The sequence below is a fragment of the Thermobia domestica genome, chromosome 17, assembly GCF_964235325.1.
Source record: "Thermobia domestica chromosome 17, izTheDome1.hap1.1, whole genome shotgun sequence".
In the NCBI taxonomy this organism is placed as follows: domain Eukaryota; kingdom Metazoa; phylum Arthropoda; class Insecta; order Zygentoma; family Lepismatidae; genus Thermobia; species Thermobia domestica.
In genome coordinates, this window is record NC_137470.1 from 46,892,691 (window position 1) to 46,920,145 (window position 27,455).

At 34.9% G+C, this 27,455-nt stretch overlaps 1 protein-coding gene across 1 annotated transcript; it reads left to right on the forward strand.

Annotated features, from left to right (window-relative positions):
• The first annotated feature begins 567 nt into the window (after positions 1-567).
• On the forward strand, positions 568-25,318 carry LOC145674546 (uncharacterized). Its single transcript, XM_081744713.1, has 2 exons — positions 568-1,323; positions 19,742-25,318. Exons 1-2 carry the CDS (start codon positions 962-964, stop codon positions 21,807-21,809), a joined length of 2,430 nt encoding a protein of 809 aa, XP_081600839.1. The 5' UTR covers positions 568-961; the 3' UTR covers positions 21,810-25,318.
• The last annotated feature ends 2,137 nt before the right edge of the window (positions 25,319-27,455 follow it).

Genomic DNA, 27,455 nt, shown 5'->3' on the forward strand with positions numbered 1-27,455 from the left:
TCAGCAATATTAAAAAAGTGTAAGTCATGGTGGTGTTAAGTTGTACAACATGTTGCCTATTGATATAAAGTATGAAGAAAATATGAAAAGGTTCAGACAAAAGTTAAAATTATTTCTATTAGAAAATTCTTGTTATACGATTGAGGAGTACGTAAATATCATGACACGGTAATATTACTTTATTTTACTCATGTAAATTTTTTTGTATATATGACGCATGTTACACTTACTTGAGGACATTCCTCGTACTTGTAATTTCATACAAAAGAAATAAATAAATAAATTCCCACTAACCATCGCTAGATGCATATAGTAGAACTGAGCAAAGCTTTGTTAAATACAAGACAGTATGTATAAGAAATGTATTTAAAAAACTTCATCTATAGGCGGATAAAATTTGTAAGTCTTATCTATCTATTTGAGTATCTATCTATCTAGCCACCTATAATATTTGACAATGACTATTGCAAAAAATGTTGAAGATAATGCAAGAAAAAATATCTTACATTAGAATATTTTTAGTACTAAACGATAACTATGTGTTTCCAACCCTGCTTCGAAGCAACATTCTGGCTCGTAGATGGAAACAAGGAAGTCTTGAAACGTGCTCAGATTTGTGTGAAGGTGTGGGAGGTGGTAAAACCTCTCATTGTGTACTTATCTACTGTATACTTTAAATCCTTTGTTAAGTAATACGCTTTTATTAATTTATTATACGATGTATACGCTTAATAACTACCCAATGGTCTTTGTTTCATGTAGCATAAAACTGGAGATGAAGAACCTATTATTTTCAAAAATCAAATATACAGTCCCTTATTAGAATCTGATCGTTTGTTTGATTGGAAGTATAAAGTTGCTTCTGTGAACGTTTTTGTAATTCATTTCATTAACACTGGCAGCACAAAATATAAGGGATTTACAAGAATAATGCCAAATTCTTATTAAATTTGAAGTAATAATGGCTGGTGAGGCGTCTGTTAAGTTGGAATTGATGTGCAAAGGAGAAATAGATTACGACTTACGTCAGGAAGATCCACTCAAAGGGACAGGGTGGCCATACGAACTGATGACTGACAACACAGAACTAACATTATCTACAACAGGAGAGCAAAAAATGGAAAAGGATAGTGCTAAGTATTTTTTGGATGTGGAAATGAACGTTGATAGGTTGAAATCAAAATTTGCAGATGATGATGATTCTGCATATAAAAGAAATACAAATACGCTAAGAAAAATAGTGGTTCAAGAGGCTTGCACGTTATACTCTAACGACCCCCAACAATTAACAACAAAAGAATTGAATTCAGATCGGGCAGAAAGGTAATGTTGAATTTTTCGTATAGTAATTGGCTCAGATTGGTAATATGGTTACATGGGTTTGGAAAGTTTAAAGGTTAAAAGCAATACTTCACGAGAAATATTTAGATATGGGAGATACCTGGAACGTAAATTAATAACCTACAATTTGGAAACGGTATAGCACACATATACTAGCTGTAGGCTATACCAATTAATAGTAAGATCGATACTACCCATTGAAATCTTATGTAGTTCGTATCTTCATGAAATAATGATTACCTTATTATTGATTACAAATTTCCCATCTATTCTTGTATATATTTACAATATAAGTGCTCGACTATAGTGTTTAATTCATATAAAGGATTTTGTAAAATAGATCGCGAGAATGAAATTTTCCAAATTTAAACGTCAAAGGTGCTATACTAGAGTAACAACAATGGTCGTATGTGACTTTACTCAGGATTTAGCTAGAATGAGTCTAGCGTCACTTTTCTGGAGGGACATTAACAAAATAAATAAAGAATTTTAACGAACAGTGGATATTCATTAATTGTAGGGGTCCATACCACTACTCATTTTGTAATGTGGAGGTCCATACCGGTACTCATTTCTCTTTAAGGAAGACGTGTATATATTCAGGAATCATTTCTATGGTATGGGACTTCCACTTCTTTCAACAGGTTCACTTTAAAGGCTTATTGCACGTACACGATATAAGAATTATTGTACAATCAACACTAACCAACATGTGCTTGACAGCGGTAAAAGATCAAGATTGCTGTGTAACTTACGGCAGAGCGTAGGATGTTGTTCCGTCTAGAAGTAACGGGAATGGTCGGTTAATATCAAATGGGTCACGGAAGATAATTATACATGTAAACGAGGAAAGTGCAAAACACTGTATATAGCATAAACTTACATATATTACGTGTTGAATATGTATTTGTACGTTCCTAAAGGTATTTTAGTAACATCCTGAAATCTTTCATTGTTTGGATATTTTTGTCCCGAAGTAACACGATACATTAGGAACGTCAATTTCTTAAGTTTCAAACATTTTTCCAGTTCCGTGTCATGAATTAGTACGTTGAGTTTTAATACTTGATTTCGCTTACAGTAGTTACTAGCTACCTTGTGTGCGAATCCGGGCATAATATGCACACTAAGGTATTATTAAAAATACTACAACGAATTTGTTCTGTAAATTTTACAGTAAATCTCGACCAGTTAATGTTTGCCTATTGGTTGATCTTGTATACAAATTCGCACCGTACAGTTTCTATACTTCAACGTAATTTTATATCATAGTTTTGGAAAAGAAAAAAAAGGTAGGCAATATATCATTATTTGGTTTACCTTAAGTGCGGAAAGAAGGTGTTAAAGAAGATGTTAAAGATTTCACTCTCCTTCTTTCTCCCCTCCCCTTCTCTCTCTCTCTCACTGTCTCATCACGTTAGAAGGATGAAGCTCGGTTGGTCAGCTAGTTAACATACACGTAAGTTGAACAGTACGGAGAAGAGTGCTATAGATATGAGAGACCCCAAAATATTAGGAAGAGGAATGGGAAAATAATCAAATAGGGCCAGTGTCGAATCCACAGTCGTCAGGAGCAGAAGGTGCTGCTCATTGGTATTTATTTTCCTCATTTTTTTTTTTTTATAATAGTTATAATTAGGATTTGGAATAGCAGTTGTAGCGGCAATATACATGGAAATCGAAAGAATGTTTGTCTTGTTATTTATTCTTATCAGTTCTTTATTTCAACATATTTTTTATAAGCAGTTATTTTCCCTGAAATTAGTTTTAAAATACAGGTTAAAATATATGTGCGCACAGTATTATAATATTAATGTTTACCCAAACTTCTGTAAAATGAACTGATTATAAATCAATTTATGAACATAGCGTACAGGGAATATAACTACAAAATATATATTAATAATCATAAACTACTGAGTAATATACGGCAATACATAGTGATCTCACTGATATATAAAAATATATATATAATAACAAATTTTGCAACATTCACTACTTTCAAATTTAAAATGGCATCAGTAATCCGAACAGTTTGAAAACACGTCTCTAATAAATAAAAAGAAGTAAATAGTTTGTACTCATATCTAGGTCCATTCTTTCTTTACGTTACTAGCAAATTGTAAGTCATTTCACTTGTCTTGTAAAATGGGAAGATTTCAAATTGTAACCCTTATGGTGAAAACCAGAATGTTCACCATTTATACATCGAACTTCGAAACAAGTTACAGATAAATCAATTAGGAATATTTTTATAGCTCATAGCTTGGAAATTCTTATCCTTTTTTAGATTGTTGAAAACAATAATTAATTATTTCACTCATGGAATACCGATAGCGTGATTGGAAGCGAATAATTTCTACCTTTGATCCTGAGAGTGTGTAGGTTAGGCCAAAATTTAGAATAGCTAAAAATAGAGGCAGTGGATAATTTTTGTTTCTGTTATCTACGGATATACTTCTATCCGTTATATTTTATCTTATAGCAACAAATAATTTGTTTTCCTCAATTAATACGGATAAGACAATTGCAAATTATATCCTTTGAGTTGAGAAGCGGAAAGACTATCATTATCAACCACAAGTTGGATAATATTTCAAGAATAAGGATTGGAAACGTTTCCGTAACATGTTTCGGATTTGTGCTTTTTAATTGCAACTATTCTACAACCAACTTTTCGGAATGAATAATTTATATATTTTCATTTTTATTGATTAAGTGTTAAATGTTATGAATTTGTGTTTTCTAGAATTTAAAATTTTGTAAGAATATCCGTAGCTACAAGCTACGAAGAAGGTTAGATTTCGCTCTATTTCGAGCGCTTTCCAATTTGAACTTTTTGTTTGCGCTCCACTTAACCTATAGTAAAAATATGTATTTGATATCCTGCTATCCCTAGTAGAAGAGGGAAGTAACTCGTGATTTGTTTTTTTTTTCTTTCTTTTAGAATGAAGAAGGAAGTATTAATTTCTCTAGTGACAACAATGAACAAATTCTCAAATGTTACATTAAACTTGCTTGACACTTGGTGATCAGAACGTCTCCTACTCTACTTCTTATTGCCGATTGTTTTTTTTTTTTTTTTAGATCGTTTCGTTCTTTTTAGGCGAGGGAAATGAATTCAGATTTTATTTGAGGATTTAAAGGAATGTAAAATATCCCTCGTACAAATCATGAATAATTTCCCAACCGTTCTATTTGAAACAAGTTTCAAAGTTTAACAGCTATTGCCAGTTATTTTGCTTCTAACTGCAGAGGATGTAATCTGAGATGAGGTCTTTTTTACTACGTGAGTGAAATATTTTTTTTTTTTTACTCTGCTTTTATATTTTGGGCAGACATGAGAATGACCGTAGATACAAGTCCCGCAGGATTATGTTATTTCGTTTAAGAATAACTTTAGAACAGAAGATAAAGAATAAATTTATCAATACAAAATAACTATGAAAAGTATCTTTTTTGACAAAATAGAATCTTAATACCTTTAAGAGTTGTACCCGATGTTGGTTTTTTCTCTGTGCTTTTCCTTTAAACTGAGATGGTCACTATGACTAAAAATGATTTGCAAGAAACGATAGTTTCAATTTATGTTGGTGGGCAGAAGCATTTTGTAAGATAATATTCTCGTACTATCCATTTCATAAAGATAGGCCCCTGACTTCGCGGTACTGCCGTGACGTCCAGTCAAAACTTATACTGCACTGCAGTACCTCGTTGGAATTATTGGAATATTGTCTTTTCAACACTTAAGATATACAAATTTTCTTTGTACTATGTAGTGAGAAAAAAATAAAAATTAATGAAAAAGATCGTTTTTTTTCGTACTTTTTTGGTAGATCAATGTTTATAGAACTATATCTCAGAAAAGAGATCACGTGAAATAATTTCCTGTGTACAATATGTAGATGCATCCATCAACTGTAAGTTGTGAAAAGTTCAAGTTTCATCACTTGATACTTTTTGTGTAATTGAAACAAATGTACGACGCTCTGATCCCCTTTACCATGGTAGGTAGAGAAACGTATAAAACACAGTTCGAAAATTTGGAAGTCTAGTGTTCCAAATATTTGGAACTATTAACAAAAAAGGGTTTAGTTGGTAGAGTAATTTTTTTAATGTTTACTTCAACATATTCTTTGCGTTAAGCGGTGAGCCATGTTGCAGCCAAATCTTTAAATTTCCCGCGCTTAAATGAAGAAACAGCATACAGTACCTGGAAGTGCGGCGACGCTGTCGTGCAGTGTTGTCGCGTTCAGGAAACTTGTAGCGCGAAGCCTACTTCATAAGAATGTAATAGAAAAAGTATTTACTATAACCTTTCACAACACCCTAAAAATAATAATGTTTGTACACTCATGTCCAAAATTATATTCGCATGTCTATAGGTATATTATTGTAAGAATATAATTTGATAACGAATTCGCCTGGTATTTCTTATAATGGTAGTATGTGTATAATCGGCAAAGACATGTAGGCTATGTGGCAAATGTCATGTCAAAAGAGCAGTAAATAAGAACAATAAACGAAAATAATATTTTCTTTTCCATTTAGCAACATTTTGTATTACTCATGCTAAGTTTCGTATTTTTTTCCTATGAAGTTTACTACAAATATATATTTCCCGACTCTACATATAGTATCAGTATTAAAAGTACCCTGCAAAATCATTATCAAATTATGTTCTTACAAGAAGACAGTTATAGATATGCGACAATAATTTTGGACATGAGTGTACACGTCTCAATGCAATCGAAATAAAACGTTGAAGTAACACATCCAAAAACTCATCTCTTAATTTATTTACTTCATTCACTTTCGTCATGGCTTTGTTGGCTCATTGCTGCTCCTGCTATCTTCCTTAATACTTATTAACAATGGCTCCATATCTACCTCAAGTTCTATCAGTTTACACACTTTCCAGCTTACGAACATGTTAAAGGTTAAAAAGAAATGTACTGTAGCCTTGGCAATCATGTGTTCACTGAAGTTCTGCGATCAATTCCCCTGCCGAATGTAACAGAATGGGTCCTTTTTTTCTTTCAACGAAAGTAAACAATGCAATGAGTAGGTGACGAGGGTTGTATTTGCGTCTAATCACGTCGCACTTAATAAGTCTTCAACACTTCCCTTCGGTTCGTAGGCGTTAAAAACTTACTCACGCACTCACATCATATGGGTTCGTTACAATGAGACGGGCGGATGGGCATTTATATTTTCCTGAGCATATCTTGTGCTTTTTGATTGAAAAAAAAAAAAATATGGATATTCCTTTACGAGCGGCGGTATTGCAAAAAGAAGAGGCAAAATGTTTAGCGATAATGAAATTGCAGAACTGATGAATGACTCCGACTCAGACGGTTATGAGTTAGTAATTATTAGTAATGACATTGATTATTCTGTTCTCAGTTTCGTATCCGGGAGTGAACAAAATAGTAACTCTGTTTCAAGTAAATCTGAGGCTGCGCCGGGAAAGAAAAATAAAAAAACGCGTCATTCCTATTCAAAGGAAGATTCTGATGTAGTTTGGAGCGATAAAATTCAAGTAAATGCAAAACCCATCTTTAATGGTGTCCCGGGAATTGATCAAAATGCTGGGCTATCTATAGAGTATTCCGCATATAAAGTGTTTCAGCTGTTGTTACCGATGAAGTTTTATAGTAAAAAAAAAAAAAAAGATTTGTGTTTAACGTCCTGATCAGCAGCGAGGCTATATGAGACGTGGACCTACTGATTAACGTGGAATCCAAAGTACATGAACTCCCGCCAGGAATAGTAGTAAAAGAAATTCATCAATACGCAAAACAGCAGATTGAGAAAAAGAAAAATTACTAAAACAAAAATCTTTCTTTTCTAAATGAAAGTGTGTTACTTCAATTGAAGACAAGGAACATTTTTACATTAATTATTCACATATGCCTTGTACGGAAACCAGCTTTACGCGATGTTTACAAATCAACTACGCAAGAGCTATTAGTATGTCTGTCAAGTGGTGGACGTGTCAAGTGTGTTTTTTCTGCTGTTTCACTTATCACACATGTCAATGCTCACATACTGTACAGGAACAAAGCAGGAAAACATATCGCACTTGGAACTTTTTATGCGAATGTATCAGATAAACTGCTTCACTCAGCAGGCATTGAAGTACAGGGACCTTCATCCGGTAGAATTCTGGTAGCAAGGGGCCATTAGAGAGTTTTCCCCCAATATCTGCACATTCTAATAGAGTAGGATAAAGGAGAGGCAAAGTGCGTAGCATCCGCACAGTGAAAAGAAGTTTTTAATAAATATTAGCGTTTATTGTAGGGATGCATATAACCACTCGCCCTGGGCGTGTGTTTCTACGGTGCGGGCGAGTATTTAATATACGGAAGTTAAGTAAATTATTTTTATTATGTGATGTGGGCTAGTAACTTTTTTCTTGGGCGAATAAACTTTTGTTGCTTATTTGCATCTCTGGTTTATTGCCTGATATATAAAGTTGGACTTTGCGTGGGAAAATGCTTCGAAATGTATAACGCTACTCTTAGATCTGAAAACAGATTTTCTGCGAAGTGTAAACTCAATATTACATATCAACTAAGGTTGTATCATATAATAAACTTTGTGCGTGTATTTGTTTCTGTGCAAGTGTATTTTGTACTGCGTGCAATAAGTGAAAAACTGACAAAAAGCAACAAATTTTCGAGACCATCACATAAAAATCCAAACAAGATAAGGGTTCGCTTTTCTAATTTTGAACATTTGGCACATTTATTGTATATCCTGTTAATTTCTAAGATATTGGTTTAAAATCTGTGGAGACATTACATTTTAAAAATATCTCTAAAAAGTGCCGGACAGTGTGCGTGACAAGATTAAATACCCGTCCAGCTGAGAGTGTATAGCGCCAGGAAAATGTGGTAACGTAGCACTCTGTATAAACTGCGTTAGCGAAAGGCGCAAAGCAGAGAAAATCATAATGTCATATTTGAGATTGTTTATCTTTTAAAACAAGTCAAAACAGTTTGACTGAAAAAGCTACTTTAACATCTTTCTAAAAGTTTTTTCAGATTGTTAATACACCACAGTAATTCAGAGATAATGATGTTTCACTTTTTACTGAATGTCAAGAAAATTACTGTGTTGAGTAATGAAATTTTCAGAACTTACATGTAATATATGCATCTACATATCGTGCACAGGAAATTATTTCATGTTGTCTCTTTTCCGAAATATAGTCCTATAAACATTGATTTACCAAAAAAAGTACGAAAAAAATACGCACTTTTTCATTAATTTCTATTTTTTCTCACTACACAGTACAAAAAAAATTGTATGTCTTAAGTATTGAAAAGACAACATTCCAGCAATTCCAACGAGGTACCACAATGCAGTATAAGTTTTGACTGGACGTCACGGGGGCACCGCGAAGTCAGTGGCCTATCTTTATGAAATTGATAGTAGTACTTTTGAGGAGGGTATTCTATAAAGGACTTTTTGGTTTTGTATATATTGCTCCTGTGGACTGACATCACCATTAATATTTAATTGAATATGAAAGCGATATTAAGTAAATTTTTATTGTGGTGTACTAAGATGTAGTCATAAGATGTCGGCGAAGAGTTATTTATTTATTTATTTATTTATAAATTAACGATCTACAGTCCAGATTAAAATATAATCGTCAATACGAAATTATTAAGTTCACCGCTCCTTTCTTAGTAGCATAGAAAAATACACCTTCTAAGCGACATTTCGTTCTCGAGCGCAAGTTTATATTAGGAAAGCACAATGAAAGCTATAAATCCAAGGTTCTGTGAGAAAAAAAAATGTAAGCTGCTTTAAGAAAAACTATTGTCCACTTTTATTTGATTTCTTGCACAAGCGGGTAGGAAATATGTTGAAGGATCCAATTGAAAGTGGAAGAGGATGAGAGTACAAGGAACCAAGAGGGACAAGAAGGTTATGAAGCCTATGGTTTATAGTTTACTTGTGTATCAGAATTTTACTATATATTTTTTTTAGATTTTTCCCTTTCTTTAATTTGTACCTTTTCTCGATTTTATATATTTTTCATACTATTTTCGATAGTATTCCGCCAAAATATGAGTTTTCTGTTATCTTATAGCTTTTACCATACTTCATGCTGCCTTTATGTACTAGTCCGTACTTTGTGCATGTGGAGATGAAATCGCTGAGCTATTCCATATCAAATCAGCAAGTTGTCAGTTGAATCCTTAAAAATTACAGTTAGATTTTACATCTAAAATAGTATTACCAGTTGATAAAAAAAGAGGAAAGCTGAAATAGTTTTAGGAGTCAGTTCTGAAATTACAGGGTGCCAAATTATTTATATTTTATCGACATAATATTACATGCTTGACATTTGTACGATTAACATTTGCAGGTGGCTCAAACCATATAGGATACTGATTTAGGTTTCGTTTTTAAGCTTATGCATCACCTATTATAAGACTTTCAATAATCAAACAAGGAATTCTTTAATTTATAGTCTCGTTTTCGTTTCAGATTATAGCTTGCATCCGCCCCGGTCTTGGTCGATATCTTACAGTGTTATCTACGGTGCTTGTCTCATGCCTTTTTCTCCTTTGTAATTGTCTGTTTTCTTTGCCTTTCTTTATTGGTTAGTTATAACTCAGTAGGTTACGGTTATGCATTTAGAATGTTGCATGGTCTCGGAAATTTAAAATCAATCCCTTTCTCTCTGGTTTTCTTCTATTTTTACGTAATTTGTTGAATTTAAAAATTTCTCCAAAACCCTATACCTTACCAAATAAAAATCCTAAAAGACCTGTGTGTGAATCAAGGAAACTACTTTGCCTTGTTTTGTTCTTGAGTTAAAAATGTTGTTATTATATGGATGAAACCTTCGTGATTAGGTTTTGGCCTCTGCATTAGGTTTTCTCTAACATCAATAGTATTTTCATTTCTTCCATGTCAGAATGAGATGCCGCCGGGCGGGGGACGTAACTATGAATTCACTAGCAGGGCGCACTACCTCTAACATAGGGACATTATTACATATGAGTATTTTATGTTTAACTTGCTGATCAACAGTAGTATATAAAGTAATATTGCAAAAATATCTTCTCAGACCGTTTAAACGCTCAAAATGTAAGTTTCAAAACCACATAATTATATTCAGTTACAGCTGATAGAACATCTATATCAAACATAAAGTGAAACCCTTGGAGTTCAAGGGGATAACTGCCTTTTGAAGTAAGTTTATTTATGCCGAGGAAGTGGATTTATGCCCCATAGTGAAATATATAAACTGTTAGAAGAACTATGACGCAAATTACTCATTGCTAGACCCTCGAGTGGACTGCGATGTGATTCTCCTAGTTTGCATATTATTTTGCAGAGTCCTTTTCTGAATATAAACACACCTTGTTGGAAACGTCATGTATAACATAGATCCCTTGTATTTTTGGTCCCTCAATTGAGCTGTCTGAAAGCAGTGAAGTAAATGCACTTTTGAACTATATTTAACTAGATTGAGCTATGTAGATTTTCGAAATTTGATATAAATTTGCACTTTTGGAGACGGTGGTGGATAAAGACACCTTATTGATTCACGCCTTACACACACACACACACACACACACACACACACACATATATATATATATATATAATATCATTTAACTTTTCTTTCTTTGATCCGTTTACATGACATGAAACAAGGAGATTTTTACCTTACATCGGAAATATTTTACATTCTGTACTATTATGACAGAGTTTATTAATTATGACATCTTTATTCACTTTATTTTGCATATCCCTTTCATACTGCATTAACAGAATCGATTCAAGGTTGTCTTGACGGGTATTCGCCCTTAATCTAGATTTAATAATCTTGAGTTTGGAAAACGCTCGTTCACAACTTGCTTGTGTGAGTGGGATCGTATGGAAAAATTTGTACGCTTTAGGGAGCTATTTATATCTTAATCCATACATGTGATATTCACACATTCATAATTTTGAACGACACTTGCAAGTTTCCTTTATTTTTTATTTTATTTTATTTTATTAATTTTTTATTTTTTGCTACATCACTGGTTCAATATCGCCTCAACATGTTTCCTCTACATAATCACTACTTAATTATTTATTATCATATTCCCACACATCCCTTTGCGATGTCATGGTCCAAACCCTTGATATAATTTTAGTTCTTCGGTTGGTTTCCCTTTTTCTATGGTGTGGCTCACAGATTTTGTTCATTGTATTTGGGAATAGTTCGTATTTTAAATCAGAAATCCGCCTTGAATCGAAACACACCAAGACGTGATAAAGTTTTTTGAGTTTAGAGAACCGGTAAATCACATTTTGATTGATTTTGTTAAGGCATCATTGAAAACACAATCTGAAACTTTCCTCTTCTGTATTCCCTATTATTTTCATGAGATGCCAATTCAAATCACACGATTACATTCTATTGAAAGAAAAGTTTTACACTATCGCAGGGAAAGGTAGGCACAGTTTATGAAGTTATAAGATTCGATCCTTCTTGGTTCCTGTTCGGGAGGGTAATTTTATGAGGGTTCTGGGTTTGGTTCCTTGTGGGATTCTGCTTAAGAAAACTGATATAATGGTATCGGGTCTGTTCCACGTACGTCCTTGCGAAAGCTTTACTAAATCGTGAGAGAAGGTGGATTCTTAAACTCGATGATGCCAACACAGAAGTACGTTCGTTAACCAACAGAAAACTGAACAAATAATGAAAGTACGGATTCGACCTATAGGTTATTAACATAACTTTAATACCGTGTTCGTGATACATCCCTGTGTCAACCTCAGCAAAATTAGGTGTTTGTTCCTAATATTGGATATCCAGTTCTAAGGATGTAAGTTCGGGGACATTGGGCTCTGTATACCTCTGCTCACTCCATATACTTATTTGAAATATCTCGTACCATTGCACTCCAACCGTAAAGACAAACCCAATACAAATGTATGCATGCACAATATGAAAATACTTAACCTGTATAACAAAAGTATTCTTATGTAACATGCACACTATCACAGTTTTATTATTGTGTTGCTTGAAACGATGATTAACACTCATTATAGGTATATTTAATATACATATTTTAAGCTTTTCATTATCACAAATATTTCACATTGTAATAACGAAAATATATATTTCTAATTGTAATGATTGGATCTTTTTATGTATAGACGAGCAGAACACGGTCGCAATACGACTTCGCGAACAATTTCAGTCATTTCAGTTATGTAAGGAAACTATATTGGAGATAAAATGTGCACTGTTGGCTAGAATCTCCTCGCACATTTTTGTTTCACCATCCATTGAGGAAATACAACTTCACAAATAAATCTTGTTTGTTGGAGGATTTCATCTTAATCGCATTTTCCATGAGACGTAGATATTGGTATCATTTTTAGGCGTAAATTACGTGTTTTTTATTACTTTCATTTGACTACCTTTTAATATTCTTAGCCTAGTTTTGGGTTCATTCACATTTATGTTGCAATTTAAATGATTTTAGCCACTTGGAGCACAATTTCACCACTTACATTGCTGTTATCACACAATAATTTTTAATTAACATACTTAGCTGGGACGAGGTTTGAATTAGTTCATCTGGTGTAGCGTTGACAGTCCCACTGCTCCGATCGCGTGCATTGTTTGCTGCACAGACAATAGTTGTATATGAATACACTTCTTGACGAGAAAATAATTTTAACAGAACATTCAGTTTTTCAGCAGTTGGTCCTCTCATAGGAACTAATACTTTGATTCTTGATATTATGATTACATTTGCACACATATTAATATTATAACTATTAATTAGCAAATATGTAAATTGTAAAATATAGTTTGTTACTTCGCACTTTAGAGTGCACAGAATTGGTTGGAGCATCACACTTCTGAATTCTCCCAAATTAGGCTGCGCAAAGAGGGGTGTTGGTAAGAAGCACAAAAACACACATAAGCACTTGCGAGAGTGGAATTTTGCAGTTTTTCTCTTCGAAGAGCTTCATCTCGCCGAGCACTTATCCCAAGAAATTCTCCTGTAAGTACGAGGAGCATATAACGATAACGTTATAAGTTTATATGAGCTGATAAGAGCGAAATGTATGCCCCCCTCCTGGTGTCTTCGGCACCTCTCTCTCTTCAATTCTCCACTTCCCCGACCACCTCCAGCTACGCGCGAGACCCAATCTGTTACGCAAATCTTGGTTTACAAGAATTGCTTTTGCCAAACTAGTTTTACCATAATGTCGACACCTCGTGTGAAATGCCCCGGAGGAAAATTCTCCGTGATGAACAACGCTGTTTCAGAACTGGAGCGCACTAACGTATGCAAGATATGTATTTTCAATTTTGTATTCAATTACTATGAGAATCATTATGATCTTTTGAATGAGAGTTTTAATACTTGTTTATCGTAATGAAAAAAATGTTAAACAATTCCTTTATATTTTAACTTTGTGTGGTATGAAATTCACGATATATCAAAACTGTATGTAAGCTGAGAATAATAACTCTTATAACATGGCATCACATGATTCGGGTAGTACTTTCTTAGTGTAATCATTAGCAAAACTAACCTACACCTGAGGGACTATTTCCAAATAAGCAATCGGAATGAAATGAATGGTATATGCCCAGTCAGGAATGTCCGGATAAATTGTAACTGTATTCCCATCAATATTAATTGTACTTTAGAGCAGAACCCAACTTTTACAAACTTGAAACTATAAACTTAATCAAACGACCTAATGATCTTACCTTTCTTCATACACTATTACGTTTTGACCTTGAATTTCAGCTTGAAACAATTGCATTCAGGAATAATAAAAACACACAAATCTTGAAAGGTGGAATGGAATGTGTCTCACACGCTGTCCCCGTAGGTGCACAATCTAAAGCGTATGTGTAAATCAGCCATAGAACTCCACACTACCATGGAGTTGCCTCTGTTCCATTTGAAGTTTGAAATTTATTTACGGCCTTTAGACATCTATGGGTTAACATCTGGTTTCAGGAAAAGTAATCCACCATGTTCAAATCTTACTCTTACACCTACCTATACGTAGGACTAATCGAGGTTTTGCTGTGAGAAAGGCTAAAATATCCAAGCTGGAAGCATTTGAAATGAGGTTTTTGCGCAAAATGCTGCACATATCATGGACCGGAAGAAAAGGGAATGAACAAGGACTAAAGGAAGCTAATGAAGATCGACAGATCATGAAAATAATAGGAGAAAGAAAAATAGCATGTTGGGTCATCTTATTCGGCACTCCTATTGGCTCACCATGCTGAGAAGGAAAGACAATAGGGATATCATGAAGAGACAGGCCTCAGATACAATATATAGATAGTTATGAAGAAGAGACTTTATCAAGGTATAAAACTGATCTCCCAAGGGAGAGAAAGGTTTCAAAACTTACATTTTGCCCACCACCATAGGTTTGGGAGAACACGAAGGAATCAAGGATTTAAAGAGTTCTTTCCTAAATTTACGATATGAGCACTAGTTCTTTAAAGAGAATTAGAAAGGTAATTTCATAAACCTACGAAGCCAGTCCTAGCTCTTGAAGGAGGTATATTCACCATTAATCCATGCGCGAATGACATCTCGTAGCTTTGTTACTTAATATACTTGCAGTGTTAAAAAAACTTCGAAGTTTCTATTTGCAAGCTTTTACATGAGAACGTCGGTACGGTGTCGTGTTATTCTATGAAATAACCATCGTTCAAATGTCAGCTGCTACAAGTTACTTTATACTCTCAAAACACATTCTTTTGTTATTAATAACTTTTTTTTCTATTTCTTGTAGATTATCTTAAATGTTTTTTGACCAGTAGTTAGTGGAGGCTAGGTTTGTTCAAATATCTTTAGAGTTATGTTTCTTTCTTTTGACTGCGTGGATTATTCCTGTAACCTTTAAGGAGTTATGCCGTGTGTAATACTTATATTCTTACGTACTAATTTACGACATCTTGATTTAATTAGATAATTTGTTCATCGATAAGGGTAGGTTAAATTAAGTTTCGTTATATATGTATACACTTTCGTATGTTTTATTCAAAATGGATCTGTATATGCGCACATTTATTAATAATTATTTATTTATTTCAATGTTGGTGGTCATGGGTTAGCGGTGATTAGGTAGGGCTATGTTTGCAGAAAATATAGAACGATGCTATAGCACTTTTTGTTTACACAGCAATGCGTTATTTTTCCTTTATTCAGAAAATTACTTCGAGTGTGTGTTATACAGCAAAACATTTTACTCACTGTTGGTGCCGGTGGTATCAGTTTTCTGGACGTATACGCTCTTTCCAATGACGTATTTTGCAACTCATTATGTGTTAGCACCAGTTTCTAAAATGACCTACGGATTATTATCCTGATAAAAACAAGAAAGCATTACACTAAAATAGTATTAAAATAATGTTTTATTTGAACACGCGCAAATTTTTACACTATATTTTGGAACAGTCACCAGAAATCGTTTCGTATCTGGCTTAATATCACGACTAAATTTTTGAACCATATACAAAGTCTCAATGTTATGCTGTTGATCGTAACATACATTAATACAAACAATGCTTTTGGACTAAAACTATGCTGTGAGTAAGTGACGGCAGTCGTCTAGAACGGCTTTGCTCGTGCATCCGTCTGTGAACTGGTATCTGAGCAAAATGGTTAAAAAAATATTGAGAAACGGTTTCTTTCAATCGGTTCATCCTCCAAAGAATTGGTTCGTTCTTATTTAACTCTCTATTCAAACTTGGATTGGTTCAAATTAACCATTTCGAACTTCAACCTTTATCGGTATAGAACGAATATTGTAATATAGCGAGAAGCATTTGTTTCCAAACGATTCAGCGACTTAACACAACTTTCACGACTATCCAATGTACTTCATAGAAAATGAAGAGTGTTCAAATTTAATATTCCGTCCAGTTTCAAAAGTGATTTCCGTATAGAATAAACGCTAAATTCTGTCATGATACTGTTTCTTATAGATATGTCAGCGTGCCTCGAATGGATTCAATTTCGCCCGTTAACCCTATACTCAAACAGAAATTTCTTCAGACTAGCCATTAATTTCAAACTTAACGAACAAAACCATAAAACGAAACTGTAACTGATAACGAGAAATCAGTTGATAATTGATTGTTTGCACATGATCCTGTATCTATACACACCTCATAATGACTGCCTACAACGCTCTGCTATAACCGGCAGTTTTCCAAATTCCCTATTACTAATACCGCTTTCAACGTTTATTGCTGTACAATGAAAACGGTAACAGGAAAGGAAAAGCGGTTAGCTGCCAAGAATTCAGCGTCTCGAAACAACATACCACTACTTTCCTGGATATTACTAGTATTTCTGGTTTCAACATTTATTTCCGTAGAATGAACACTGTAAGAGCTACCTGGAAGCGATTTTTTTTTTTTTTTTTTTTTTTTTTTTTGCATTGGACGAAGCATCTCAAGCATACGTTCGATCTTATTCAAATCAAACCTGGTTAACACTAGCCACTTCCGGTTTGAGCTTTTTTCGCCTGGGAACGGAAACATAGCAAGAAGACGTATTTCAACAAACAATTGAGCGTCAAACATAACATGACTCTTAACAACGCCCAACTAAAACTGGAAGTTGCTCAAATTTAATATTAATTAAGTCTTCGATACTTATTTCTATATAGATAAAGTAAGCGTTATTAAGTTGCCTTTCCACAACGAGCTCAGCGTTGTAAGATAAGGTTCTACATTTTCTACTAACCCCTTTTCAAAGCGGAGCGATTGAAATTAACCATTTCTGGTGTTAATATTTTTCATCATGGGACGGAAACTGTAACAGACAGTAACAAACTGTTCTTACTACCGATACAGGGTTTGGAGTGAACATATTACAACCCACAGCATTTTTCCAAAATCGGAAGTTCCTAAAGTATCTAAACAGGTAATTTCAATACTGAAATCTGTAGAGTAAGGACGATAAAAGATATCGAGATACGGTTCCGTACAATCGATTCAGCTCCTGAAGAATAGGCCCATCTCCTCCGTTAACCATATGTTCTAACCGTAAGCATTTGAAATTAGCCATTTCCAGTTTCAACATTTATCTATACACAACGGAAAAGGTAACAAATTGCGAAAGATGTTACTAGAAAAACTACATCGTTCAAGTTTACTATTACACCCGGTTTCAAGATATTTTTAAACTTTTACTGCCAAAGAACAAAAAAAAGGTATAACCAGATTCAGTAATTGCTCCGTTGAAATTCAATTCAAACTGGAAGTAGTTAGAATGAACCATTTCTTGTTTTGATGATAGTGTTATGTATCTTTTTTCCGTCAAGTTTAAAGAAAGTATATTATGTATAACGCCATTAAAACTACGTAGACATACTTAATGTAGTAACGCGGAAATGAAACTGGTAATATTAATGTGAATTATTGAGGAAGAGACGGTTATTCCATGATGTTTTTTCGCAAGAAGTAGAATGCTCCATATAAGTAAAGAAGGACGTCCAAAAAAGAAAAAAAGCTTTATTTGGAAGAGAAATGATGAAAATACTTTGTTCTCTGTAAATAATTTTTAAATCTATACTACAAACTTTTTTGCTGTTTTTGATGTGGCACGTGTTAAAATATCTAAAGAATTCTATAAATTGATTTGAAGTTATATGGGGTTTACAGCTTAATTTATAAACATCCTTTTGAAAACGTAGTTTTCTTAAAACTTCTTTTATGCTAGCAAAATTGTGACGACTTTGCGTCATCAGACAATGCATGATAGAGTTCTGCACACTACATATTAATTTTATATCATATGGTAAAATTATATATTAAGAAATCTACGGAAATTGCCCGTTTTCATCCCTTAAGGCGTAGACTACTTGCTAATTGGTACTGAGTAAAGATTTTTTATGACAAATTTCACCTTCCTAACCTAATCGACACGTCCTAACGTAGCGTAAATTTTAAATGGCTTACTTTTCTCTCATGACAGTAAGGTAAAGAAAGAAAGAAAAAAGTTTATAGCTCAGATACAGGTCTGACTAACTGCCGTGGAAAATTTGATTTCAATCGATTCACTTATTTCCTTAACTAATGCCAGATTTGCTGGATATCAAGTTCATAATCGCCCTCTAGAATCTTGTCTTTTCCAAAACACTGGTGCACGCAACAGTTTTTAAAAGTAAAAAAAGTAGTGTGCAACTGTCCGCTCTTTAGGGAAAGAGACCCGTCAGATTATCATTTTGACGTACATATATAATCCTCTTCCCGGCCTTATGATACTCATTTCAATGAATCTAACACGATCGAATGCCACTTAAATGTAGACAATCGACATATATTATATAATTTATTTCAAGGAGTTCAGTTTCCTGCTTTTATAATCTGACGCATAAAATATTTCTCTCATCTTTTCCATCATTTATCTTCTCACCCCCTTTTTACTTTAAACGCAAAAAACAATAATTGGTAAAGTGTTTCACGATGTTAATAAAAGTCAAGGGCATTGTTTGCAAAAAAAAAACCTGTAATAGGAGGATTCCAAACCCAGTGTATCATTTTGATTTCTCCGAATAGCATTACAAGATATTATTAGAAATTGTATGTTCTGAGCACAAACGTACAAGCACTAGTAATAATGTAAGTGTAACGAACGTGCTAATGCTTGTTCATATTACTTTAACATGGAGTTCTGAAATGTTAATATCATCCATATAAGGAGAAAAAAAATCGAAAAAAGAAAAAGAAAGAAAGAAAAATTACAAGAAATTGAAAGCTCAACATAGCTCAAATGTATTTATATAATAAGAGGGCCTAAATTTGTATGAGATGTAACCACGAAGGTATATATCAACAGACGGAAAGATTGTAGACCTATTAAAATTTACTCTCTCAAAGTATGAGATTATATTAAAAACACACAGAGATTGATATACGGATTGATCTTACGTATTTCGTGCAAAACTTCAAAAGTTGTTCTACCCTTAATTTGTTTCATTGTCATGATGATAGCAGTTTCTTGTAGCTGCAGTTGCAACAAGTTCTAGCAATTTTTAAGTTTTCTTCACAAAAATTAAGGAAGTATAAATATTTTTAGTGACAACGAATTTCTGATCAATGTTGGTGTGTACCTGAGTGAAATCTGATATCGTATACTTAAAGGAATTCAAAATATGAAATAGTAAAGCAAACTATATCATTTTATTTTGAGAATGGAGAGATATGTAAAGTCCTTGATGCTTCTCGGTACAATAGTTCTACAAGATTTCATGTACTAGAATTAAAGTAAACGTAATTCTATCATGAATTATAACGAATTATATTTTTGTTGTTATTTATTAATTACATCAATGCACATTTCCTTGATTATTCAATTTGTTACAGGCGAGATAACATTGTTGCTCTTCAAAGAGAAGCTAATATGTTGAATTTATTAAAGGAAACAATTTCTTCTTCAGTTGAGACATCTTATTCTTCGAAGCAATTTGGCAGAGAATTAAATCGGTCACGTTTGACAAGGCATTTGCTAGAAAAAGACCACAAATGCCAAGACTGTGGAAAAGAATTTAAACAACGTTCAAAATTGTCTAGGCACATGTTAGTTCACACAGGAGAAAAACCGTACACATGCCAAGAGTGTGAAAAGGGATTCAGAGAACGTTCAAAATTGTCTAGACACATGTTAGTTCACACAGGAGAAAAGCCGTACACATGCCAAGAGTGTGGAAAGGGATTTAGTTTACGTTCAAATTTGTCTACACACATGTTAGTCCACACAGGAGAAAAACCTTACACATGTAATGAGTGTGGAAAGAAATTTAGTCAAAGTTCAAATTTGTCTGCGCACATGTTAGTCCACACAGGAGAAAAACCTCATATATGCAGTAAGCGTGGCAGGGCATTTCATGTTGGTTCACGTTTGTCTACAAACATGTTAATTAACATAGGAAAAAATGATCATACATGCGAACATTGTGGCAAAGTGTCTAGTCGGCGTTCGTCTTCGGCTAGACACTTGTTGGTCCACAAAGGAGAAAAGTCTTACACTTGCGAAGAGAGTAGAAAGGAATTTATTCAATTGGGTAGACACATGTTAGTCCACGGAGAAAAGAATTACACTTGCCAACTGTGCAGAAAGGGATTTAGGGATCGTTCAAACTTGTCTAGACATATGTTAACCCACACTGGAGAAAAACCGTACACATGCCAAGAGTGTGGAAATGGATTTAGAGACCGTTCAAACTTGTCTAGACACATGTTAGTCCACACGGGAGAAAAACCTCCCACATGCAATGAGTGTGGACGAAAATGTAGTGTACATTCAAAATTGTCTATACACATGCTAGGCCACACAGCGGGGAAACATTGCACTTCCCACGAATGTGGAAAGTCATTTAGGGTACGTTCAAGTTTGTCTACAAACATGTTAATCCACACAGGAGAAAATGATCATACATGCGAACATTGTGGAAGGAGGTTTAGTTGGCGTTCGCATTTGGCTAGACACTTGTTGATCCACACAGGAGAAAGACCTTACACATGCCAAGAGTGTGGAAAGGGATTTAGAGAACGTTCAAAATTGTCTGAACACATTTTGGTCCACACAGGAGAAAAACCTCATACATGCTATGAGTGTGGACAAGGATTTTATGTACGTTCAAAATTGTCTACACACATGTTGGTCCACAAAGAAGAAGTACCCTACACATGTGAAGAGTGTGGTAAGGGATTTAATCAACGTTCGCAATTAGTTAGGCACTTGATAATCCACACGGGACAAAAATCATACACATGCCAAGAGTGTGGAAAGGACTTTAGAAGACGTTCAATATTGTCTGAACACATGTTAGTCCACACAGGAGAAAAACCTCACACATGCCAAGATTGTGGAAAGGGATTTAGTGTACGTTCAAATTTGTCTACACACATGTCAGTCCACACAGGGGAGAAACCTCACACATGCCAGAAATGCGGAAAGGCATTTAGGTTACGTTCAAATTTGTGTACACACATGTTAATCCACACAAGAGGAAGTGATGCTACATGTGAACATTGTGGCAAGCGGTTTAGTCGGCGTTCGCATTTGACTAGACACTTGAGGATCCACGCAGGAGAAAAACCTTACACATGCAATGAGTGTGGAAAGGGATTTAGGGAACGTTCAAATTTGTCTCGACACATGTTGGTTCACACAGGAGAAAAACCTCACACATGCAATGACTGTGGGAAGGGATTTAGGGCACGTTCAACATTGTCTACACACATGTTAGTCCATACAGAAGAAAAACGTTACACATGCGAAGTGTGTCGTAAGCGATTTAGTCAACGTTCACAATTGGTCAGACACATGTTAGTTCACTCAGGAGAAAAACCTTACACCTGCCAAGAGTGTGGAAAGGGATTTAGAGAACGTTCAAAATTGTCTGGACACATGTTATTCCACACAGAATAAAAGCCTCACACCTGCGATGAGTGTGGAAAAGGATTTAATGTACGTTCAGCATTGTCTAAACACATGTTAGTCCACACAAGAGAATAACCTCACATATGCAGTAAGCGTGGAAGAGCACTTAATGTTCTTTCAAGTTTGTCTACACAGATGTTAATCCAGACAGCAGGAAATGATCATATATGCGAACATTGTGGCAAGGGGTTTAGTCGGCGTACGCATTTGGCTACACACTTGGTGGTCGACACAGGTCAAATCCTTACGCATGCCAAAGGTGTGGAAAGGGATTTAGAGAAATTGTCTGAACACATGTTAGTCCACAGAGGAGAAAAACCTCACACATGCAATGGGAATATTGTGGCAAGGGGTTTAGTCGGCGTTCGTATTTGGCTAGACACTTGTAGGTCCACTCCGGAGGAAAGTCTTACACTTGCGAAGAGTGTGGAAAGGGCTTTATTCAACGTTGAAAATTGGACAATCATGATGATCAACACAGCGGAAAAACCTCACAGTTCCTGGAATGTGAAGAGAGAATCAATGTTCTTCCAAGTTTCCTAAACACGTTAGTCCACTGGGGAGAAAAACGTCACTGGCAATGCCTGTTAATACACAAAAAAGTGAAACTCCCACATAACAAGAGCGGAAAGGAGTTTAGTGTACGTTCAAATTTGTCAACATGTATGTGAATCCACAAACGAGAAAAATCTTATACATGCCGAAAGTATGGAAACGGCTTTTCTGTACGTACGAATTTGGTTACAAGTATCCACTCAGGAGAAAACCTCACGAACGGCAAAGTTGTGAGAGGGGTTTAGTGTACGTTTGGGTTTCGCCACACATAATCCACGAAAAAGAAAGGACTCAAAATTGCGAGGTATGTTTTAAAAGACATAGTCCACGTTTGCTCCTTCAACACCCATTTTATACAGAGAACTCCACATACGGGAAGTGCGTAGAATGTAAATTTTACAGGTATCACTCGAAATCACAATTCAAATCATAGCTGAATAAACCAGGGAAGCGAGGCGTGCAAAGATGGGATTATTTTGATTTTAAATTTGGCATTAATGTGGAATGGGATTTTATGCGCGCTCAAGCTTGGCAAGACAAATTTCAATATACAAAGCTATAATGTTCCACACGTGCGAGGTGTGGAAATGTATTTGGCCTACGTTCAAGTTACTCAAGACATTTTAACACACACGAAAAACTCACACATCGCAAAACTGGTGAAAAGATAATTTGTATGAAACCCACTTTTTGTTGAACGATTTAGTTAAACTTCGTATTTGGCAAGGGATGTATTAATACAGATAAGGAAGAACTGCTTGTGTGAAGATTATGAAAAATGAATTACTCGAAGTTCAGTTCCCAGGAGACATGAATACAGGTAAAAGATGTGTGTGCAAAAGTGTGAAAAGCGTTTTCTTAAAGTCCACTTGAGACGATTTTCTGAAAATTCATGTTTATACAATGAAGGGTATAGTCAGAATACACAAGTGATAACCAAACTGCGGAACATCATAGTTGTCAAAAGTGTGCGATAAAATTTACTCAAAATTACGTTGCTTACAGCAAACGTTAAGATGAAGAAGCTAGGCAATAGTGTGGCAAGGTATTTTCTCGAAATTCACAAATTTGAGAGATGGTAATTTATTACTAATAATAATAATAGCAATCAAAATAATAATATAATATCTTAAGTGATAGCTAGAAATGTTGAAAAGACCTGACAAAAGTTTATCAACTAAAATGACATGGTAGTGCAGAGTTATATGATGCTGGAGAACGAAGTTAGTCTATTAGTGTATACGACATTTCGTTCTGTAGTTTAGGAAACCTGTAGAACAAACAACGTTGAACTATTGAATGTTTAGGTCGTACTATATGAAAAAAATGTTTTACGTGTTTGCCTGAAGGTGATTCGGAAATAAAATTCTGACAGTAGCGTTTCGGACCAGAGTTCTCCATGTGTAAGTTTATGCAGATATTTGAGGTCACTGATTTTGTGACAAGGTTTACAAAGTTGTGTATTCTTCGTAATATTACGTGTTTTGTGATGCTCGTGTGCGAGACTCACTATGGCGTACTATTGCAAGGAATAAATATGGAACTGAGTTAATCCCGGTTTGGTTTGTTGGAACTATAATTCTCCAGATAAATGAACAATATTGCAGTTTTTTTTTTTAATTATTGTCTTGTAGGAAGTTCCTAAGGATTAGATGTCCCGTATTTTCTTAATCTCTACAGAATTCCTATAAGACGCATTGTGTGCTTGGTGAAAGTGTAAGTTCTGTAAAACTTAGTTTTGTATCATAAGAAACTCCGAAGTCCTTAAGTCTATTGATTCTCATGATAGACAAACAATTTGTGTAGTATGAAGTATGCACAAAAAAATTTTTTGACGGAAAATGTTATGGATTTGCTCATATTGCGATGAACTTTTACGGGCCATGTGTTAAAGCAGAAGGAATTATTATCTATTGCGCTTTGAAGTAGCTCGGAGACTTCCATTCAGTACACTCATCTCAAGACTTTGCAATGTTCTGTAAATAAGAGGATTCTGCTGATATTTGAGTTGACCCAACTAGTGAAGTCATTCATGTGCAATATGAAAAAGAATTCTCCAAGTACGCTTCCCTGTGCTACAGCGGATGTTACAAGTAGAGGGATACAAATCAATGCTAGCAAATCCGACTCTCTTGGTGCGACATCATAAGTAGCTACTCAACAGAGATAAGTGTCGCCCATGAGCACAGAATCTTTTGAAGATTTTTTTAAGTTATATAAATATGGTTAATGGAATCTAAGGCACAAGAAAAATAAATAGGTGGCGTCAAGTTGTGCAATGGTGGAAACACTATGCGTAGCGTAATTAGCATATTAATAAGGTTAGTCACGCAAGAGAGACATGAAACCATGTCGGTGTGTGACAATATAGGGAAATGTGAATTTGAAAAGTCTGTCTTTGATAATTTTCTCGCAGACAGTTGATTTATTTGAGTAAAGCGAGATATTGTGTCATCAGATATTTATTTAGGATGACACATGATTGTTCTGTCCAGATTTATAAATGGGAGAGATGCGCGCTCTTTCCAGCAAAAGGGAAAACAGCTTTCTTTGAAGCATCTATTGAAAATGAGAAAAGGTGAAAAATAAATAATAGATGTTGTAGAACGTAGAAAGGCTTAGCCTATATTTTCCGGGCCAGAGAGAAAATAAGAGAAATTCACGATCTTGAAGAGTGATATAAAAACGAGATCACGTGGAATAGCAAACGGATTGAACAGGAGGTACGTTGCTTATCCAATTGAAAATTTGATGCAAAAGTGTTCGTTAAAATTTTCGGTTCTTTTCTCATCTGTTTTTGATACATCATTGTACATCACAAGAAGTATCCTAGAAGCTTTAGACCTGTATCTGATAAATGATAAAATTTGTTTAGGGATGTTTATGCTGGTGTCTGAATTTTTCGAAATATAGTTTAGCTATTTGCCTCTGAATAGTTTTCTTGTGTGATGTCCTATATCAGAAAATTATATATATATATATATATATATATATATATATATATATATATGGCAATTATCGCCAGAGTTCCAAGCCTTTCCCTTATTTCGGAATGTGTTTCGAGTCTCTTTGCCGTGCCATTTTGGAGAGTACTTTGGTTTTGCTCTTGTGACAGTAGAATATGTATTACTGTTGCATAAACAACACTGGCGAAGGAATCCAGTGCCTCGACTATTGTTCCTTCTAGTAAAAGTGTCCACGATGAAAACTATAGTACTTTTAAAATTTCACCCCAAGGGGCCTTCCTCCAGCCAGGTAGAAGCTTTCTTTTTGAGTTAGTTTTTTTCTGTTGGGGATGGAAGTATGATTGGGAACGCGGAAGGTCACTTCTAGAAACTCGTGATCTGAGAGAAGCAAGTTTTCATGTGAGATCACATTCTGTAAGAAAGTAGAGATGAGTAAATCTATGCTGATATTTTTACGCGGGTTATGTATATTATAGTATCCCAAATCGAGTCCTTGAATAGAACATTCGACAAAAAGGTTTCATTTGTGTCTGATGCTAGGCCATGTTTACTGTCGATCTATTCTAAGTCCAAGTTATAGTCACCAAAATGAACAATATTTTCACTTTGTAACGGCTTCTGGAAGTGGTTCGTGGAATGTTTCAAGTAAACTTCGAGAAGTGGTTCTATGTGGTCTGCAGAAACACGTGACCAAATTTGAGTTTTGGAGAGACCATTGTGAACTCTGCGGACCCATTTAATTTAATACATACTAACAATTCGCCTCCCTGGTCTTGTGGTCGTTTCTCTATTAAGACAATTGTTTGATAGGTCGAAGAAAAAGTCGGACAGGTAACTTCAGCAGAACGTGCTGAACAAGTGACAGTGCTATGTACCGTCAATGCAATTAGGAATAGCATTCCTCCAGATTTCTATATTTGACAATACCGTATAAGGATTTCTTTCTGAACAGAATACCAGCTCATAGCTCGGCACTAGCTAGTCTTACTGGATGGATGATTGCTGATATATTTGTTATTTGCTTAGAGCACAATATCCAGATTTCAAAATATTCGAAAAATATCCAATCATATTGCTCCTCGACAACCACGAAAGCCACGTAAATATCACTGTGATAGAGAAGGCTTATCAAGATGGCGTGGTTATGCATATTTTCCCCCCGCATTGCAGTCATAAACTGCAACTGGTGGAAGTATCGGTTTATGGGTCTCTGAAGTCCCACTACAATTGGCTGTTCAATGACTGGCTGGTTTATAATCCAGCAAAAACTATTTCTCCTCATTCTATTGGTGAACTTGTAGGGTTAGTATATCCTTATACTATAACACAACAGAACATCGTATCTAGATTTGAAAAGACTGGAACCTACCCTTTCAACCGTGCTCATTTTACAGAGGAGGAATACCTGTTTTCTTCAGTGAGAGACCGTCCAAACCCCTCGTTAAACAGAAACGCACCGTTTCACCAGCATAATTTATAAATAAACTTACCACTCACATCTCAGGATATGGACCATTTTTCATCGAGCTTCTTCCTCAAGGCTCCGGTACGTCATCAGCTATCCAAGAATCATCTTCTGTTATATTCTCCAGCAATATCTTTCACTACGTTAGTAATCCCTGCAAATATCCGTCCTTATCCGAAGGCTGCCTGCCCCACTTAATAAAACAAACCGTTGAAAAAAAGAGTAGTGGTCGAACAAGAATACTAACAGCAACTCAAGGAAAAATGAAACCAAAAGAAAAAGCCTTTGCAAAGCAAAAGCGATAGAAATGTCAGTATAAAAATTAATTTCCAACAAGTAATGGACAGGTTGATACAAACGTAGAGTAGTCAATCGAAGGCATAGTGCTTTCTCTCGAGGACAGTGTGTTGATATATGCTTTAGTAGTGATGTTGGTCTGTCCATGAACGAAATAGGATGGGAAAACACTGATGTTAATGTTGAAAACGGTGATATTATAATTCGTAAATATTACATCAAAATGTGTGTAGTGTATGATGTAGGAATTGTCTAAAATGTTTAGAGCGATAGATGCGAAGTGAAATTTAGGAACAAATTCGTCGGATGTCGTAAGTTTATTTGCTCTGTACCAAAAGATACTAGTTTTCC

Bases quoted from the DNA above. Each gene is read 5' to 3' on its own strand.
- LOC145674546 (XM_081744713.1), top strand. From the start codon at position 962: ATGGCTGGTGAGGCGTCTGTTAAGTTGGAATTGATGTGCAAAGGAGAA. The intron at 1,324-19,741 runs GTAATGTTGAAT...AATTTGTTACAG, and splicing joins AATTCAGATCGGGCAGAAAG to GCGAGATAACATTGTTGCTC.